Here is a 21,792-nt window from a genome sequence, read left to right on the forward strand (position 1 = left end):
TACTCAAGTAAAGTACAAATACGTCAGATTATACTTAAGTACAATATTTAAGTAAATGTACTTCATTACTTTACACCTCTGGCGGCTATAGAATAATCACACCTAGATTACAACATGCCTATGGTGGCTTTTTATGAAACAAAAACTTTGCAGGTAGAAAGAGGATAATTCAAGCTTTCAGTACAGCCCCAATGTTGGTGAGTTAACTTTGTTTAATACAATCAGATAGGACTTTTCTGTTTGGATGTATGGGCTGTCAATGGCAGAAATGTGAGTTTTGACACTCAGTAGGCGTGTTGTTCCCACATAACTTCCAGCTACAGCGATGTCACGCGCATACCCTCTATTTCAATTCAGTTGAAATACTTACGATTGTACACCAAGTAGGAAACAAATGCCACAAGGGCCATTGTTCCTAGGGCCAGGACCAATCCCCCGGACATCTCAAACCCATCGATATGGATTTCCCCTCTCGGGACGCTGACATGGACCCCCTTTGCTGTCGCTGGTTTTCTGTAAAAGGGAAAGAGAATATCACCACCTACCATTAACTAGGTCTCTCTCTCTCTCTCTCTCTCTCTCTCTCTCTCTCTCTCTCTCAAACCATAACTCAAGTGGAGTTAGGAGATTTTGACTGAAGGGCTTTTTACTACTTTTTAATTAGATTATCAATAATTATTTTTATAATTGATGAAAGCCCTATGATCAAGGAGATCCACCAATCCTTCCAGTCTACAGTCACACAAAAAAAAGCAAATAATGTACACTAGGATAACTTACATTAATAGGCTATCCATTAGGCTTAACATTATTCGTTTCTCCATTCTTCTCTAGGCCGTCGATGCAGAAATACACAGGAAGCAGGAGAGGAAGACAGTTTTAGTTACTTGAAGATCATTAATACATTAACCAATTATTATTATCAAAAATAGCTTATCTAGATCAGTTATTTTCAAAGATGTTGACATCTACTTTTGCTTTGGTACTCCATGTATTTTGTGTGGAATTTTACCCCAGTAAAAGTTTGAATATAGGACTTTTACCCAAGTAAAAAATCAAGAGTGCCTCTTCCACCATGGCTGTTACAACAGCATTACATATTGTTGACATTACATTCTCAATGGGCTATTATTACCATCTAAATTCTAACGTATGTTAAACGGATAGGCTAAAACCAGGTTATGACTGGTTTAAAGCCACTTTTAGACCAGTTATAACCTGGTTTTAGACAGACTTCTAATAGCCGACTATGGCTCACTCGTTACCTTCTTGTTGCCTTCAGATTCTCTCTTTCTCTCTCTGGACTTTCTCTCTCTTTCTCTCTCTGGATCTCAGATATGGCACCTAGAAGAAAAAATAAAAAACATTTGAATTATAAAAAAAAAACATATTGATGATTACAGTTAAAGTGGTCCGGGTATTTCTAACGGCATAATTATACAGCAGCAGTGCAAACATGTTCATGTCAAGGAATGCCTCCTGTATAGAAAGTCGATGGGAGCCCAACTTGATTTGGCCACTGTGGGTATTTGCACTGTGGGTATTTGGTAGATTTTTTATCCTGGCTAGTAGACCTAATTTCCTGTGAGAATCAGTTGAGAAACTAAATAACACAATTTTTTCCAACCTGTTACTCCGACGCTCGTTGTCTCGTAACACCAAAACAGCTCTCAAACGGCCGGCCAACTGTCAACTTTAACATCTCTAGGCTGAGCATTTTTATCGATAACCGACATTACGACTGCGGAGAAAACTAACGAGATGAAAATGGCAGATCTACAAGCTCAAAGTGCGTCACAGATACAAATACCTCTGCTGGCTACGTGTTCTGTTAAGTCAAGTGTACTCCAACGTTAGTTAAGTTGTCCTCCCCAGTCGACCGACCCCGAAACAGCGTCTCTCCAATCGGACAATCTGAGCCGTTAACCTCTGACCGCTGACCGAACTCCGACTATCTTTAATTTTGTGACAAAAATTGTCCAAAAAGTGCACGGACACATCTTTAAAGTACCTCATCTCGGAAAACAACAGTATGCATTGACGGGTGAAAGTTTTATAGGGGGGTAAGAATTCCGTGTAAAGTCTGCCAACTTACTTCTATGAAGGATGAAGGTATTTGCTGCAAGGTATCCGCTGCAATGCAAATTAAGCGCTCTTCTCCTAGTCTCCGCCCAACGGTTACGTGAATGCGGACACGTGACTGAGTCGACCAATCGGCATGGTGTGCGTGTGCGTGTGTGTGCGATGGAAATGACGTCATCGCCGGAAACCGGAAATCGAGCGTGTTTACAAAGTAAACAAGCATATTACAATACATTGGAAGCCATTACAAAGATATTTAATTTAATGAAGATAGCTTATCCTCATTGGATCCACTAGAGTGCGACATGGTACACAAATCCTACAAATAGACTCCTAACTATTTTGTTACAGGACTTAAAGATTAAGATACCGACGTGTGTTATGAGACAGTGTGTGACGTTAATGTCAAGGTAAAAAGGCATACTGTATAAAATATGTCTAATTTTAACAAAAGGGTTTGCCTGAGGTGGCGCTGGCCTTCAAAGGGGAATCATTCCCATTTACATGGTAAAAGGTTTTCCAGGTCAAAGAGATGGTCCGAAATCTATGAATACCAATGTAATAGCATGTGATTAAAACTAATATTTGGAAAGCATTTTGCACAGACACAGATTTTAACACGTTTCCAGAGGATTTATTTATTTTTCCCATTTGGGTCACCAATACAGACATGAGCTGCCAAACGTTGTAGTGGCAACAGTATAATAACATAGAATAGCTGTTGTCAGTTGTAACAGCTATAGGGATAAATAACTCTCAACTCAGTGACATTGCTACTGGAATAACAAAAATAACCCTATAAGACAACTTAAATCCAGGCTTCCCACACATTAACAGGGAATTGTCAAAACCCCCTTTTTTTGTGTATTTTGACCCAATTTCCAGGCCAATAGCACCCATAGTGCAATAATGAGCAAAGCTTTAATAGCACTCAATAGTGCAAATAAACAGTCGAGTAGATTGCCCAAAAACAAAAAACTATTCCAAAAAGTTTACAGGAATGGAAAATGTTTCAAAACAAAAAACAAAACAACAGAAATCTCATGACCGTGGGAACCCTGTACATCGTTCAGTGATTTGATGTGAAACAGGTCAGCTTCCTCCTTGCTCTTGTTCCCTCTTCTTTCAGGGAATGGTTAATTCTTCTCAACTCTGCTCCTATCATGCACATTGCATATTTTTCAGAAATGATTTCTTGCAGAGCAAAGGCATGCTCTGGGTGGGCATGGGTTATGGCACTGAAAATGTCAGAATCCTGTAATTGTTGCTTTACAGTGCTGACGAGGCCGCGCTCGTTCCAGTGGAATTTCATGGCTTCCTTTACCCTGGACTCCATTTGAAAAATTGTTTCTCGAACCAGTTTCGATGGTTCAATTATATTAGAGTCTTCTGTGTATCTTTTCCTTTTCAGGAAAAGATTTGAGTCACCAGGGGTGGCACAGTAGTTGTGCTCAGTGGGGTTGATGTGCACCAGCAGCTCCTCGCATCTGCAGCAGGACGACAGCAGTGGGTCTTCCTTCACCTTTCTGACCAGCCACCCAGAAATGTAAGTAAGGACCTCGTTTTTGATGCAGTCAGAAGATTCTTCCTCCACGGTGACCTCTGTCAAGTCCTCACACTGTAACATAAGCACAAGTTGAAACAACTTATTTAAATTGTCTTAGCAAATGAGGTTAGGTGATTTGTTCTTAAATGCTTTATTATCTTTACTTGACTAGGAAAGAAGGAGCCCGACATGCACATTTGGCCAATATAGGAATATGTTCACAAAACGCATCACCATATTTGGAGTCTGCCATAAACACATCTGTATGTTATGAACTCAGGTGTAAACAGAGCATTGCAACAAAATACATGTTGCTGTTGTCATTAATACAAATTACAATTTAAAATAAAGGGGGAGACACAACACATAAGATGACTTACAATATATGAATTACCATGTTTATTCATAATGTTTTTCTTACTTATGTTCTTACCTCAAGGCAATCCTGATTAAGCTTGGCTGTGCACAGAAACTTTATGTCCCCAAGCTCAGAGTCATTCACCAGCTGTTGGACTATTTGGAGGACACTTCTGATGGTCAGAATTAAACCTCGCTGGCAAGGGGGGATGAATCCAGGCCTGTATAGTAATATTACAGAGATGTCAATTATCTATTGTATGAATGATTATGATGATGGCAGTAGGCAGTTGTCAAACTTGTCATAGATATGAACTAGTAATAAATATCTGAAGTTGTCCATAATCTGTTAGTGTTACCCTACCTCTGTTGCCCTACATAATCTTCTCAGTTCTGCAGATGCCTTGAAACGCATGTGTCTTTGTGGCCTGTCTTTCAGGTGGGAGGCCTCCCTGTGCGCAATCAGATCTTTGGGTTGAGTCAATCGGAGGCTCCCTTCATGCAGCACATGCGTGCTGACGGCATCCTGGGCCTGGCCTACCCTCGCCTGTCTGCGTCTGGCGCCACACCTGTCTTTGACAACATGATGAAGGAGGGTCTGGTCAACCAGGATCTGTTCTCCGTCTACCTCTCTGGGTAAGGACACTGAGAGCCCCATTTGTTGCAGACAAGATGGATAATTTCTGGAAAGTACAAGGCCTGTTTTTGATTGATTGATAGTTTGCAGAAGTTTGCATAGGAAACTGGTCACTGGTACAAGGTCAACTAAAAGGATATGCTCAGGCTTATTTAGATTGAGATCCTTTTTTACCTCCTATAATTGACAGACAGATAGAACAGAAAATCCAGGAAAAAAAGGAAAACATGATGCAAAAATAAATGGTATTTACAAGGTAGGATTAGGCTAAGTTTACTGTTACCAGTTTTGAGTAGCAGCTGCCTGTAAGTAGCTTTTTAGAGCGGTTTTAAAGGAAGTTAGGGAATTACATTCCTTTAAGCGCTTCGGTAGGGCGTTCCACATAGAATGAATTTGACCCTTTGAATCTGTGGAAGTGCGTGTTGTAATTTTGGTCATCCTTGACGTTTTGGAAGTATTTTGTCAGGTGCGTGGTGTTGTATCTTGTTTAAAAGTAATATTCAAGAGTCTGTTACGTGCCTGCTTATGATTGAGGGACTGAGGTGGGCGTTATCTTATCTCTCTCTCTCTCTCTCTCTCTCTCTCTCTCTCTCTCTCTCTCTCTCTCTCTCTCTCTCTCTCTCTGTGTCTCTGTAGTAACTCTCAGTCTGGCAGTGTGGTGACCTTTGGTGGTGTTGACCCCAACCATTACTCTGGACAGATTACCTGGATCCCCCTCTCCCGTGACCTCTATTGGCAGATCACTGTGGACAGGTAAACGCACATCATATCATATGCCCTACATACACCATTATAGAAGCAAGGTGTACTTTATCTGTCAGTGAATATTTGCTTGTTCGTTTTAATACGATTTATTTTTATGTTTTGGGTGATAGTTCATTCTGTTTATTATAATTGTGTATTTGATTGATTGTACTAAAAGAAGCTATTACTTGTCTTATTGTACCAACGTTGATTTTAATGCTTCATTGGAAAATCCAATAAACAAAGTTAAAAGCAAGGTATACTATTATTATTTATATATGTATTTATGCAGCCACATGACTCATGTTCAACTTGATGCTTTTCTAGTGTTACTGTCAATGGCCAGGTTGTGGCCTGCAATGGCGTTTGCCAAGCTATTGTGGACACCGGAACCTCGCTGATCGTTGGTCAGCAGAACGACATTTTTCGACATTCACGATTATGACGATTATGACAAAATAATTGCGATAATGTCAAATAATCACGATTAGACGATTATGTAATAATTGTGACAGCCCTACTGGAATGGATGATTGGCTCAAGACTCAGAGCCATGTAACAACATGTTATTTCTGATGGTATAAATGCAACTCTAAAGAGACACACCAACCTGTCCCTGTTTTAGCAGATCAAACTTGGTTTTAAATAATAAAATGAGTAGAAGCAACTGATTTGATGCTTTTGTGTTTGTTTATATCAAAACAATGCTGTGGCTCTGTTTGTCAGCCCTGTCTGACCAACCAGCAGGCTCTTTCTGCCTTGCTTCGCCCTGGTTTCGTCTTGTTTATGTTGAATTTGCCCAAAACATCATTTTTGTAGAAATAAAAACATTTAAAAACATGCCCTTCTACCACTTTTTGTGGTCACATGTTCAGATACTGGATTCTGATTGGCTTAAAACAGTGGTAAATCAGTCAACAACCTTGAGTTGGCTCATGGACCCCGCCCACTGTTTGTGTTGCAGTTGTATAACTAAATAACCTTCTTACAACTGTGTTTTCTTTCATTTATATGGTAGAAGTGGTAGAAAAGCAATTTACCATTCAAGGGTCGTGGGTTGTTGGCTGATTTACCACTGTTTCAGGGTTAACAGGGGTAAATCAGCCAACAACCCACAACCCTCGAATGGTAAATGGCTTATAGTCACTATACTGCACCTGAGATGTTCCTTTTTTTTACTGAAACCAAGTTTAAAATGAGAATTGAAAACACAGAATATCAATATGAAGCAAATGAAAAACATGTTATTTCAATAGTGGATTTGGAATGGAAAGGATTTTTGTCCAACCAAGGCACAGCAACCAATGGATGCGAATAGGGGCGAGAGACAACAGGCGGGACTTGATAAAAGGCGAAAATGGTGATTCTTTTAAAGTAAGACTACATTTAAAAGTGCAACGAATAACTCAAATCAAAGAAATATAATAATAAAGGTAGTAGTCAATTAGTCCAGTGTTCTCAACCTTTTCAGGCCTGACCCCCAAAATAATCATATTTTAACTGTTTACTGTTGAGAGAGAAAACAATGTTGCACATTAAGTTAAAGGTATATTCAGTGATTGTATTTCATTCAAATAAAAATATGATTAGTACATTTTTCCATTCATTCTCCTCACTAGAATGTGTGCTGACCATATAAGGACTTCCACCATGGCCCGTGTTGCAAGCACAGTTAGATTTGGTTTTCAGAGATGGTCAGCCAGCCCAGTCCTCAACCAATCAGGGTAGAGTATGACCGTAGTTATGTTATGATGTTTAGTTATGATGGTCAAAATAAAAGTTTTGAGAACCACAGTTGCTCTGAATTAAGAACGTCCGCTAATGCCTAGATTGTAAACTACTGAACTCACAGTCACATGCCACAGTCAGTATACATATCCTGAAGCTGGAGACTCAGTGATTGGGTCTAATGATCAAAACGAGAACATTATAATGTTGTAAAACATCTTTAAAAAACTAAACATTTCCACGCTGTAAAGGCAAGTAAGGGACAGATGACCCCTGGCCACTTTCATTATCACTGAATACACCTTTAATCATGGGAACCCCCTAAAAATCCTTTGGGGACCCCCTTGGGGTCCCGACCCACAGGTTGAGAACCACTGAATTAGCGGTGGAGAAAGTAAGTAAGCTACCATGGACAGTGGCGTAAGCAGCCCTGCACTTCCAGGACCATGGAGAGCGGTTGTGAGCAACACAACACAACACAACACAACACAACACAACACAACACAACACAACACACAATGTTTTGCACTTTTGAATTTGTGTTGTGTTTGTGTTTAATAGGCTAATTTATCGACTTTATTTTATTATCATTTTTGTATCTTATTTATACATGAAATTACTACGAAACATCATTGAATTTGTTTTATAGCCCTAATTCATGAACATTTTTGAAATAAATAGTAATTAAATTTAGAAAACTTAGAAAACACAAATAAAGTGACCCATAAAAATGTGTCCGCGACACACAAATGGACCATAGGGTCCCGAGCGGTCCCGAGTCTCCCGACCCAGCGTTTAGGAACCAGTGCTCCACAGCACCATCTTGTGCTGAACCTGTCACACTGCATGCTGCAGCTTGCTTGAGCCGAGCCTCGGAGTTTGGGGCTTTTATAAATCAACACACGTGGTTTCAGCGTCAGCTTCCCCTCAAGTAAAGTCGTCCCACTGGACTGGATTATAAGATGTTAAGACATGCATGGGGGTCCAGACACCAGCCGGTCCGCCTACTGAGCGTAGCCGTTCTCACACCACCAGGACCACAACAGCAGCAGCAGCAGCTGGTGGTCAGTAGTACTACCAGGGGACGCACCGGTCATTCTCCTTCTGCACAGCCGCCGCAGAGTGACAGACGCCGGCTGCTGAGTCCCCGGGCGGCCCGCTGTTGCTTCAGGTAAAGCCTGGTAGGCTGCTGGGGGCTGTAAAGGCTCTTTACCCCCCAGTGTTTTCGCCCAGGTGGACACTGGTTTGAGGTTATAGGTTCAGGCAAAAACAGGCATCATTTCTGTACGTTTAGGGTTAAGGTTGGGGTTTATAGTTTTTGTGGTTTAATTAAAGGGTTTTAAACCGCTGTAACCACTGCTAGCAGGAAAGCTAAAGCTAGTTTGACAACAACATTGTTATTGTTGTGGCAAAGCAGCATGCAAAAAGTTCAAGCTGGATAGTAAAGTAGCGTTTTAGCTAGCCTAAATGGCTAACTTATATCTTGCAAGATAACACCAGCAATTATTGCTTTTTTAAGTAAACGGACAAGGTGCAATTGCCACAACTTTTAATAACTCTATCTTTATTCAAGTTACACAATAATAACACACTTTTGGCGTGATGTAACATTACATTGAGCCACATGATGCAGAGTCATGGTGACTGATGCAACGCACGTTACATGCCATACATATTAATATGTTCATATTTTATTGAAAATATTGCCTGTAATTGTTAATGTTGCACAGTCACTGTGCTTTAATAACAGCTGTCAGCAACTATATTTAGAAGCATTAAAGTGGGCGTTAACAAGTCTGTTGGTAGTCTTATAACAGTCTCTTTTAAGTTGACATATGGCTATCATAATTATAGACATAAGACATAACCTGACCAACATAAACATTATAACAAAGAGAATAATAACAATATTATAACTGCTTTATGACATTACTAACATTTCTGAGCTGCGACTTTAATGTATATTTTCAGTTGTTGTCCTTTGTAATGTTGTTTGTATAATAACAATGTAATTTATACTGTATAATATTCAGTATATGCACTAGCACTACTGTAATTGTTGCATCATTCTCAACAGTGCAAATGCACAATATGTGTTGCAATGTTCTATGTTGCATCATGCATTCACAATTATGTTATTTGTTATTGGTAATGGGATCCTGAAAGGCACCTGATTTGACCTGATATAATTTCAATTTGGAAAAAGGGGTAGGACAGGATAAGTGCTTCATTCCTACTTCTTTTCATACACATTTTAACTTTTTGTATACTTTTGTTGTGTTTGTTGCTTGTTCAAAATAAACATTCCTTCATTGTTCATACATACTGTACATACATACATCATATATATATATATATTTATATATATATATATATATATATATATATATATATATATATATATATATATATATAGTGCGTGCATGGGTCTTCAACAGGGGGTCCAGGACCCCTAGGGGGTCTCAGAGTTACTACAGGGGGTTGCCAAAAATAGGCGATCTACAAGCTCACAATGCCTCGCGCTGCAAGACGTTGTGAGCTTGTAGATCGGCTTTTTTCGGCAAAGAGGTTTGGTGTAGAGGGGGAAAATAGCAGACTAAGTAGAAGGTCAAGTTTATTAGGTAATGATGGCTCAAATGGTTATATTATCTGAAAACACAAATTGACATGAATCCAAAATACACTGATGATTGTGCTGTCAAACGATGAAACTATATCATATGGGATCTATGAAAAGGTTGTGGGGGGTGCTTGGCCTGAAAACGTTGAAGACCCCTGATATACCGTAGTGTATATTTTTCCCCCAGCCCCTCTGTCAGTCTCAGCATGGCTTCAGGGAGTCACACCACCAGCCCTCCCAGTAACACGAACAGACTGGCTAAGGAGCGCTCCCCCTACCTCCTGCAGCATGCACACAACCCTGTGGACTGGTGAGTAACCACGTGCACGCATGTGTGCACGCACACACACACTCAACCCTGTCCACTGGTGAGTGACCACATGCACGAATGGCGAATGCACACACACACACACACACACACACACACGCACGCACGCACGCACACGCACACGAACACACGCACAGTGGCACACACTGTGGTTAATGTCATCTCATTCTTAGGTACCCGTGGGGACAGGATGCATTTGACAAAGCCAAGAAGGAAGACAAACCCATCTTCCTTTCAGGTATTAGCAGAGATGGTTGAGTTCATTGATTCATCTGGGATTTTTTTTTCTTATTTTCTTCTTATTATTATTATTATTATTATTTTTAAATAATTGTGAATAGGGCTGGATGATATGACTTCATATCATTATCACGATTATTTAAAATTCGGTCTCAATCCTCAATTACAATGAATGGAAATAATTAAAGGAAATTAAATTAGTGAAAAGCAATAAATACTATCAGAAAATAGTGCTTTAACCTTTTAATAAAAAAACCTTTTTGTTTCCACCAAAACACATCACTTACTCGATATATTATGTTATTGGTTTGAAATATCGGTTTTGATATATTTTCGCTTATTTGCCCAGCCCTAATCATGAACCATTATTTGTGTTGTTGCCCATGGGCTATCGTTAGTGGGATACTCCACATGTCACTGGTGTCATGTGATGGAGAGGGAGTCTTTCGAGGATGAGGAAATCGGCAAACTCCTTAGTGACAACTTTGTCTGCATCAAAGTAGACCGAGAAGAGAGACCTGATGTGGACAAAGTCTACATGACCTTCGTACAGGTTTGTGCATTTACATATTTATAAGTGTGTGTTTGACAGAAATTCTAATCAGGGACGTGCTGGGCCCCTGATTCAGCCCGGGAAAAAGAGTTGGAGAGGCCCTCATTGCGTGCTATAGAGAGATCTCTCTCTATAGCTCTGCTGCTACTCAAAGATTTGCCATTTCAGATCATGACAAGTGACAAGCCAGTGGGCCAATTACATGAATTAAGCCTATATTTCGTTGTTGTTGGGTGGAAACCTTGTATGTCCAAAACCGTTTGTTTTATATTTATGATTTAAAAAATGATTTAAACTAGTGAAAACAGCCGATCTACAAGCACACAACGCCTCGGCGGCACTGCACTCCGTGCTGCGGCGGGGAACGCGCGTGCCGAATCTGAAGCCGGTGGGACGAACGGTTCTCGAGATACGCGGATTACAGACACGCAGACACGCAGAGACTTCTCCTCGCATTTATAGATAGATTTTCAATATCTATGGTCCTATTTTTTATGAATTGCTTATATAAATGATTTCTTTTTTACAAGCAGTTTTTTGTCCCTTTGTCAACCAGGGTTTTGTTGTTTCAGGGGTTTTGTCTTTGTATTTTTTAATAATAATGATGTGTCCTGTAAGTCCATGTGGGCTGGGCACCTTTATGGTGCATGACACGAAAATAAATAAATCTATCTATCTATACATTTTTCAGAAAAATTTTAGGATTTAGTAGATATTTTTAGACTTGGCTTCAGGCCTTAATGGGTTAAAGCTTCAGTGTACAACTGTACATACAACAGTCCGTAAGAGAGAGTGCGGGCAACCAGGCACGTTTTGGTGCATGTGTGTGTGCTTAGGCTAATTTTACAAGTGATTGTTGTAACTCTTACTTTTTTATTTATCGTTCATGTTCTTACTCCCAAGGCAACGAGCGGAGGTGGTGGATGGCCGATGAGTGTGTGGCTGACCCCCGACCTCCGACCTTTCATCGGGGGCACCTACTTCCCTCCCAGAGACAGTGGAAGTAGACCTGGACTCAAAACCGTCCTCACCAGGATCATGAGACAGGTACCAAAGCCTTTCCTTTAGGATTTTAACGATTCCCTCTTTACGGTCTGATTCCTTAATGGTTCCCTTTAGTGATTCCTATGTTAAAAAAAGAATATATATATATATATATATATATATATATATATATATATATATATATATATATATATATATATAGTCGCTTTACAGAAAGGTCTACAGTAGCACAATATTGTCATAGGCTAAATAAACAAACATGGTGTTCAAAATGGGGTTCTTTACTATTATTTGACAGCCAAAAGACATTCATTCAAAGACATTCATTCTCTCTAAATCGGGGGCATCGTCGGGTAAGAATGGTGTTTCAGGTTTATGTCAATCATATTCATACAGCGCCTCGCACTTCAAACAGACAGCAAAAGACAGACAAAATATATGTGATGTCATCACATTGTACTTTACAATACAAACCCCAAAATCAATCCTCCAGTCCTAGGCAACACAGAAGGGGGGGAACTTTTTTTCTATTTCCACACAACTCCTCTAAGGTATATTAATGACATATTTCAATATTGAAAATGGGTGGTCTTCCCCTTTAAGGCTGTCCTTGAGCCACAAAGCAAGATTAACAAGCTTGCCTCGTCAAAACTTCCATGGGGATATATATATATTTTTTTACAAAGTAATATGTTATATTAGTAAGACGCCTGAGGGCGGAAAGCGACCTCGCCCTAAAGGGAGAGGTCTAGGTGATGATCTCCATGTATGGATATCCGGTTTGATCTTTGATGATGTGATGTCACAATGGCCGGGTTTCCCATGTATTTCCTAGTGTTCCCCATGCGCACCAACCCCATTGAGATAAACAGAAAGACATCGGATAAAAAGGCTTCTTATTAAAGAACACAGAGGATACAGGTAATTATAGAATGCCTTACCGTATTTAGACAGGTGTAAGACTTTATTAAGCACTTTGTTTGTGAAATGTAATGTTGGTGTAGATGTAGGGGGCTAAATAAGTCACTCTGCCCCAACCCATATAAACCCGGGAACATGACGGTCAGGGCTGGGTCTCTACGACTATGCGTGAGCTATGAAGGGTTTACAATCGCTTTGGGAAACCCGGCCAATGTCAAATGAAGAGTTACAGAAGGAAGGAAGGATGTATGGATGTGCCGGTTTTCATAGTTAACTGTGGCCTACAGTCTCAACAATTACTGTTTTGGCAGAGTATTCCCTTACACTACTCATTACAGTAATATATTAGTAATGAGATACTGACCAATATGAGGGTTGTATCTGGTTACTATAATGTTTCATATTCTGTTGGCACAAACAGACAATGGACAATTCTGAATGGCTGTTTTGCAATAGCAGCATTCTCCGCATGGCTGTCGATTATCTAATAATGCTTTGCTTATGTTGCCATGACAACATTGGAGACTTGTCCCATTGCTTTCCTGGACGGTTCTGGTCAACAATTACATTACGCTTGTGATTCTCTTCCTGTCAGTGGCAGAACAACAGGTCTGCTTTGGAAGCCAGTGGGGACAGAGTCCTAGAGGCTCTGAAGAAAGGTACGGCCATCGCTCTCAACCCAGGGGATGCTCCGCCCTTTGCCCCTGACGTGGCCAACCACTGCCTCCAGCAGCTGGCGAGCTGCTATGAAGAGGAATACGGAGGCTTTAGAGACTCGCCCAAGTTCCCCACTCCAGGTGCATACGCGGTCGGCCTGTCACATTTATCACGTAACAATCGCAATTATTTTAGATATCGCAATTGTTTTGCATAAACGTCAGAATCATTTCCATGTTGAAAAATGTTCATACATTTTCAGTCATTTTCCAAAAAAATAGCAGAAATTATATTTTGTTTTAGAACGTATGAAATGATTGCACACCGTGGAATACTGTACACTGCTTTACAATATGTCCAATGTCCATCCTTTGTGTTTAACCTATGTAGACCTGAAGTTGATTCTAAAAATGCCTTCTAAATCCTAACAGTTTTCTGAAAAACTAAAGTTGCTATGAAGTATATCACATCGTTGTCGGTTGGAAACCTTGTTGTCGGGTGGAAACCTTGTATATCCACAAACTTTCCCCTTTTTTATTATCATTTTTAAAACATTTGAAAAAAATTACTTTTGTGCAACACTGTGATGAAGTAGGTAATTAATTTACATTAAAAGTTGAAACATGAAGATACAAGATTTGTGCACGACAGCAACGATATATAGCTAAAATCTAAAATGACACGGATGCTTTCCCGGATTGAATGGTCTCTTTTCATACTTCTTTAAATCTACCTCTCTGAATAAATCTAATCGACTCTGACTACTATTAATACCCTCTCTCTCTCTCTCTCTCTCTCTCTCTCTCTCTCTCTCTCTCTCTCTGTATTAAAGCTGGTGATGTGGACTGTGTTCGCCCTTGTGCTTTGATCACAACACAATAACAATGGTGCCATAAAATACATATTACCCTGACTTATAACTGTACCTTAATGTAAATTCAATGTAACATCAACATGCTCTAATTACTGTGTGTATACTGATGTCACTATACTCAGAGTAAACCCTGAGGTACAGTACATTCAATATATAGGCTGTAGCTGCCCCCTTATGGACGCAAATGTTAATGCAGCCTAAATCAAGTAGATGCATTCATACTAATGGAACCACTTTATGTGAAATGAATATCTCATTCATGATTCAGAAATCAAATGTAGTTCCATCTATCTATCTATAAATGCACTTCTGTGTGTATGTTTCCCCTGCATATCTCGAGAAATGTCTGTCGTGTGTATCGCCAAGGACCCAACGGAGTAGAGTGCAGGGTAGGACGTTGCTCAGATCACCGGTTGTCCAAGCATATCTTTCTATAAATCTGCAATGCCCCATGTCTGTATGTCTGTGTCCGTATCCGTCTGTGCCCCTTTTATGCATACTGAGGCCGTTTTTTTGGTGCACCGCCTTACGCCTTATTGCTAAACTTATTGGCCATATTTTACTACTTTTGAAAAACATTTTAAAATAGTTCAACTTAATGACGTACTGAGCTTGTAGATCTATTTAAAAAAAAATCTAAAGGGCAAAAACCTTTAGGGATAAGTGGTAAGGCAGACCCTAAGTGCTCTGATATCGGTTACAACGGGTATTGCATAACCGAAAGGATATGTGTTCCCAACGGACAACCCTCTAACTCTCAATTACGATAATCAGACGTGAAAGTTCGCCAACACAGTGTGTATGCTAGGGGGCGACCTCGGAAAGTCCAACTCACTGAACATTTCGGAGATTCTATGGACAGGCATTTACTCTTACTCATGTGGCTACTGTATTTTATTTACTAACGCTCTTTGTGTGCTGAAAATACAGAAGCAGATCTACATCTACAAAGTCACACTAAGTGAGTTTGTAGATTGGCTTTTTTGTGGCGCACGGGCACGACGGCACCGACATAGAATGAAACATCACGCTTCACTATTAGTGGTGCGAGATGAGTGACACTCAGCAAGTCTTTCTTACAGTCTCTGTCTTGCTCAGTCTTTCTTCTCCCCTCTCTCTCCCTGTCCATTGGTTTACCTCTCCGCAGTGAATCTGATGTTCCTGATGTCCTACTGGGCCATTAACCGCTCCACCTCCGAAGCAGCAGAGGCCCTGCAGATGGCCTTGCACACGCTCCGCATGATGGCCCAGGGAGGCATACATGACCACGTGGGGCAGGTAATACATATAGTAGTATGCAAGCATGCACACACACACACACACACACACCCGCGCTTTTACACATCGTCGCTGTTGAGCAGAAACCTGAAAACCAGAAAAGTTGTGAAAATAGCTGATTTGCATGCTCGGTGTTTAGGTCTGCTATTGGTGAAAATGTTTGGCTATAATGCCACGACCAATATAGGGACTTCAGGTTGAAAGTCTGTCTTTGGGTTTTTATAAATATTTATGCAAGGAAAAGTTTTTAGTAATAGCTTGTGACTAAATAATAACTTTGGTCATACTGGTTTTCCACCCGCCAGCGACAGTATGTGACTGTACACGTGAGCTTACAGTATGTGCTATTAATGTATAAAACAGTCTACTCTGGTTTTAATTACAGTATGACTCTCTCTCTCTCTCTCTCTTTCTTTCTCTCTCTCTCTCTCTCTCTCTCTCTCTCTCTCTCTCTCTCTCTCTCTCTCTCTCTCTCTCTCTCTCTCTCTCTCTCTCTCTCACTCTCTCTCTCACTCTCAGGGTTTCCATCGTTATTCCACAGATACCTTCTGGCATGTGCCCCACTTTGAGAAGATGCTGTATGACCAGGCTCAGTTGGCTGTAGCCTATATAACTGCCTACCAGGTGTGAGAAGCCACGCGTGTGTTGATGCGCGCGCACACACACACACACACACACACACACACACACACACACACACACACACGCGTACACATTTTTGTGGGTCGCTCGCAAATAATTTTAGTTTTGTTAAGCAACAAAGAAAATCTAAGAAATTCCATTAATCAGAACAAAATTGTGAAAATAGCCGATCTACAAGCTTGTAGTTCGGCTATTTTCACAAGACCCGGGGAGACATCAAATCTTTCTTTTCTTGTCTCGAGAAGAAAAGAAAAAAAGTTTGGAAACCACTGCTCTAGGCTATTATTTGCTTATCTAGGCAGTGGAACCCCTGATGACAGAGATTCTCCCGCTTCTCTCTGCCATCTAATTTACTACTTTTGTCAGCTAAAAACCAACAAGATTAAAGAGACATCCATTGTTTTGAGGCCATCTGCTTTTGCAAGATAAGACACTGATCATACAGTACATGGGGGAAATCCTTAGGGATAATTTCATTCCAAAGAGTGTACAAAGTGTATATTTGCAAACTCTTCCGAGTTAAATTAACACTTGGATTGAATGAATACTTTACACACACACTCCTTGGATGGCAAATCACAACCTCCGCCCCTGATTTCTCACATGGCCCTCTTCTAGTGCCACCATCAGGCCGATTTTTTTCAAAACAATTTTTTTGACACTGCTCCTACAGATTTTGGCCTAAAATCACACACAAGCGGTACACAGTATCTCTAAAGTCATGTCATCAACATGGATCTGTCCCATTTCCCATATTTCCTCCTGATTGGCTACGATTGCCTTCTAAAGTTTGTGTATGCGACGTGGCGGTCGCTTGTCTCCCGATTAGGGAGTCCTACTGGTGTTCCTCTGGACTTTTTGGTATTGTTGAAGTAGTCTGGCTCAGACTCTCAAGAGCGGACCTTTTTTTTCCCTTCTCCCAGAGTGGACAGACTAAACACAAGTGGAACGGAGAGCTGTTAATTAGGACACACACACACACACACACACACACACACACACACACACACACACACACACACACACACACACACACACACATGCACGCACTGTAACTAGTGTTTAATGAGGCTACATAGTGGCTACCTCAGCACAGGCGTTGGATGGATGCCACAGTATAAATAATACAGCGGTGTTGTTAAGGCGGTTAAAGGTTGAAGTGCTATATGGGCTGTAGCAGGTGTGTGTGTGTGTGTGTGTGTGTGTGTGTGTGTGTGTGTGTGTGTGTGTGTGTGTGTGTGTGTGTGTGTGTGTGTGTGTGTGTGTGTGTGTGTGTGTGTGTGTGTGTGTGTGTGTGTGTGTGTGTGTGTGTGTGTGTTTTTTCAGGTTTCAGGGGAGGAGTCCTTTGCAGATGTGGCCAGAGACATACTGCTCTATGTCTCCAGGGACCTGAGTGACAAGGTGAGCCATCTCCTACCTCGTTAGCACCAGGGAACTGAGAGAGAGAGAGGGAGGGAGAGAGAGAGGGAGAGAGAGCATGACAGTGTATGTGTACTTGTGATATTCCAGCTTGATTCATAGTAATAATTAACACTTAGCAGACATTTAATTTAGAACATTTATCAAAATAAGAGTCATTTAATCAAATGTAATTAAGTTTACAAAATGCTTTACATAAAACTATGTAAAGTTCTTTTTGACAGCAAAGTGAACCTGTGTTTTGTAAACTTTTTGAGTGATGTTATCCAGGTTGTAAGGCTGCACAACAGTGTGGGAAGCTTTTGGACATCACAATATATAAATGGTGAGACGGAATTCATTTCCCAGCGGATTCCTCGAGACTGGCGTCAGTGCAACCACACTTGCGATTTCCAAGAATTTCACCTTTCTAGTTTCTAAGTGCGGGTTAGTGTAGTGTAAAATGCATTACAGACATGGGATGCATAGCAATTGTTAACAAAGTACCGGTATGTTTTTAAGAAGTGATTTAAAAGAAGGGAGGTCGTGCCAGAGTTGAGTCGCCCTGACAGCAAAGGCACGATCACCACTTTGTCTTACTTCAGCCTGGACTCAGGAATAACCAGCAGGCTCGCTCCTCGTTCCAGAGTTGAGGAGCCCAGACAGCAATGGATCGCTCACCCTTTGTCTTCAGCCTCAACTCTGTAACAGCCTGTTCTCACAGCCTTTCAATGTGTATGCTAATCTTTACTGACAAGGCATGTTTCTTTAGTGGGGAGAGCGTGTGCGTGTGCAAGATGAACATTCAATGCGCGTGTGCGTGCAAATGTGCTCACGCATGATGAGCGCATCGGAGAGAGGGCAAGGGCTTGCACCCTTTGACAAATTGGCCCGTAAACCCTTGCTTTCCTCTCAGGGTCAAGCTGTATCCACTTCACCGCCCAAGCGCGGCAGCCCTTTTCTCTTGATTAATGGCTTGACAGCGCTGATCAGGGCACACAATTAAAACCACACTCATTGTGATCATTATATTCTCCAAGATTTATTATGTAATTACACGCTAATGAATTACGCTGCAACGGTAATTTACCACAGATACCGTTTCTTTTGTGCTGCTGTGCTGCTGCTGCAGCAGCCAGGCAGGGCTTCCCCTCAGTAAGGTAGAAGTTGGTTTTGATTATGGACATGGAAATACAGTATAATACACGTTGAGGGAGGGGGGGGGGGTATTGTAGCAAATATAGCTGTATAGAACCAGGGAAACGGTACCTATATTATCCGTATGCACACTGTGTAACATATTGTTTAGTTATATTGTTCTCATTATTGTACAACGTCAAGGAACCGAAACAACGGGCCTGTCCATACTCTCTCCGAAACCGCGTCTTACCCAGGGGTGAAAGTGGTTTGAAATTCTTGCCTGAACTGTCATAAATTGGCCGCGCGGCGAAGCTGCGCGGCCGAAAAAAATTGGGAGGCTCTAACCCCCCAAAACCCCTGAAATGCATAGAAAAATGCATTTTGGAACAGTAAAACACTACAGGTCCTACACCTGAATTAGGCAACACACTTACTGTAACATGAAACATGATTGAAATCCTAAATGAAATATCTATAATAAGCCTCTTCATATTGTTCATTGTTCCATACAGAAGGGTAAGCATATATATATTATTATTATATTTATTATATTATTACCCATATTATTATTAATATTATTATAACCAGTTATCTAAAGTAACTAAGTACATTTACTAAAGTAGTGTATTTAAGTACAGGTTTTAAGTATAGCCTAGCCTACTTTACTGGAGTATTTCCAATACTTTTAATTCTACTCCACTACACATGCAGAATAGAATCATTTTGGTCTATTCTGCATCTAGCTTAAGGCCGCATCCATGCAGGCCACAGACACAACGAGTCCTCCTAGAGATGGGATGTATGGCTCTTTGAAGTGAGCCGGATCTCTGGGATCCGTTCCTTTCAAAGAGCCGTTCAAAAGGCGGCCACTGTTCATTAGAAAGGAACGGCTCCCTACTGTGAACCGAATCATATCGTTCATTTCAAAGAGCCGTTCAAAAGACTTGATTCGTTCGCGAACGTCCCACCTCTATTAGCTCCGTGCGTTCCGTGTAAAACAAACAAACAAACAGACTGGATCACACTGACCTACACAAACCCACGGGAATAATTTAGAAGCCCTTTATCAGAAAATATAACTAGTAACACTTGTGTTGCCTACTGTATGTTAATCTGACTTTGGTATAGGCTATTGTTTTCTTCCTGGACGTGTGTTTGTGGCAGGTTTAACATGGGATTTTGACAGCTGGCTTCTCCTCGTCTTAACGGAACTCCGTTCCGGCCCCAAATGTTTTAACGGAACGGGGGTTCCGGCCGTTCCGGCTCACTTTCACCACTGGTCTTACCTGGTTACCATGGTAACCGACACCTTTTCATCGGAAAGGTCCGGTTCAACTACAAAATGACGTCATTCAGAACTTCTGAAAAGCATTACCCCAAATTAGAGTTTCCAAAGCTGCACTCTGGAAAGTCGGAACTCTCAGACGAAAAGTTTGGTTTCAGGGAGATTATGGACTGGCCTTTAGTATCAAGTAGCTACTCGTATATGAGATAACAAATAACATTTCATTATGTGGAATATCCACTGCTAAAAGTCTGTAGATATACTGTATATCCATTGATGAAAATGTATAGTATGTTCACGTTACTGGTGGTAATAATTTGTACAAGTTACATAAGCCTATATTTACTAATATTTCATTCATTATGCTAACTCTGTCCACATGCAGATGGCAAGATCACACCTTAAGAATAGAAGAGAATGAGGGTCTGATAAGAGGACTTCTACCTACCTCTCTCTGTCTCTGTGATTCTAGTGTAATTAGTCCACCATTGATCAGTCGTTAATTGTCATTGATCGGCTCACAGAGAAGTAAAGCAGAACCAATTAAGATGTTGGTGTTTTTGTTAAGAGCTCAATAGGACTTTAAATAATGATCTTACAGAAATGTGCCACGCCAGCAGTGCTGTCCCTATATGTCCCTACATATTGTATAAATGTGAGAGAGAGCAGTCATCAGTCTATTTTGGATTCATGTTCAGACATTTAACCACTTAAATCGTCGATATTTTGTAAACTTGACCGCTCACTATGTACTTTTTTACCTCTACACCAAACCTATTTGCCGAAAATAGCCGATCTACAAGCTCTCAACGCCACATCTGCTATTTTTGGCTAACATTCTCCTCGGAATAGGGATGCGAGGGTTCAAGTTGTTCATTTAAAAGAATTATCCTATCACAAAGAGTTACTACAGGCCCCCCTGTAGTAACTCTAAGGACTCCCTAGGGGTCCCAGACCCCCTGTTGAAGACCCCTGATTTAATCGGAAAACTCTCTCCACACCTCCCCCTCTCTCTTGTCCCCTGGGTGCTACAGTCCGGGGGCTTCTACAGCGGAGAGGATGCGGACTCCGTCCCAGCGTCGGGGGGCCCAGCCAAACGAGAGGGGGCTTTCTGTGTGTGGACGGCCTCGGAGGTGCGGGACATTCTGCCTGACAAAGTGGTGGAGGGAGCCACCGGTGGAGCCACGCTGGCGGACATCTTCAAACGGCACTATGGAGTCAAGGAGAAAGGCAACGTTGATTTTGACCAGGTGCCTGTCAGTTGATTCATTGTGTGTGTGTGTGTGTGTGTGTGTGTGTGTGTGTGTGTGTGTGTGTGTGTGTGTGTGTGTGTGTGTGTGTGTGTGTGTGTGTGTGTGTGTGTGTGTGTGTGTGTGTGTGTGTGTGTGTGTGTGTGTGTGTGTGTGTGTGTGTGTGTGTGGATTCATAGTGGATTGTCGTTGTCATACACCGATCTACCAAAAAAAAGTATATGCATAAAAAGGGTGAGGTCGTCTGTGATGTCACAGTGATGTGTCAGCCTTTTATGCCCATATATGGAGATCCCTGCTCTGAGTATCTGACATCACAGTGATCTCACAGTGATGTGTCAGGGGAACCACAGTGTCAGGTGTTAGAGACAGATAGACAGAGAAACGGTCAAGTTGTGATGGTTCACATACTAAACTGCGACCTACGGTCGTAACACTAGGGAGAAAGATCGGGGGATGAAATGCAGCAAAGGTCGTTGGGATCGGGACTCGAACCAGCGACACGCT

General features: G+C 41.2%; 1 protein-coding gene across 1 annotated transcript in view; it reads left to right on the forward strand.

Moving 5' to 3' along the window:
- The first annotated feature begins 8,037 nt into the window (after window positions 1-8,037).
- The window catches only part of spata20 (spermatogenesis associated 20), a 69,241-nt gene continuing 55,486 nt past the window's right edge, over window positions 8,038-21,792 (forward strand). Inside the window, exons 1-10 of the mRNA XM_080746964.1 lie at window positions 8,038-8,265; window positions 9,902-10,024; window positions 10,216-10,280; window positions 10,681-10,835; window positions 11,739-11,882; window positions 13,357-13,558; window positions 15,440-15,570; window positions 16,090-16,194; window positions 17,539-17,613; window positions 21,070-21,285. Coding sequence (XP_080603090.1) covers window positions 8,057-8,265; window positions 9,902-10,024; window positions 10,216-10,280; window positions 10,681-10,835; window positions 11,739-11,882; window positions 13,357-13,558; window positions 15,440-15,570; window positions 16,090-16,194; window positions 17,539-17,613; window positions 21,070-21,285 — 1,425 coding nt within the window. The 5' untranslated portion in view covers window positions 8,038-8,056. The remainder of the gene's footprint in view (window positions 8,266-9,901; window positions 10,025-10,215; window positions 10,281-10,680; window positions 10,836-11,738; window positions 11,883-13,356; window positions 13,559-15,439; window positions 15,571-16,089; window positions 16,195-17,538; window positions 17,614-21,069; window positions 21,286-21,792) is intronic.

Source organism: Nannobrachium achirus (assembly GCF_963921795.1).
Source record: "Nannobrachium achirus genome assembly, chromosome: 18".
NCBI classification, from domain to species: domain Eukaryota; kingdom Metazoa; phylum Chordata; class Actinopteri; order Myctophiformes; family Myctophidae; genus Nannobrachium; species Nannobrachium achirus.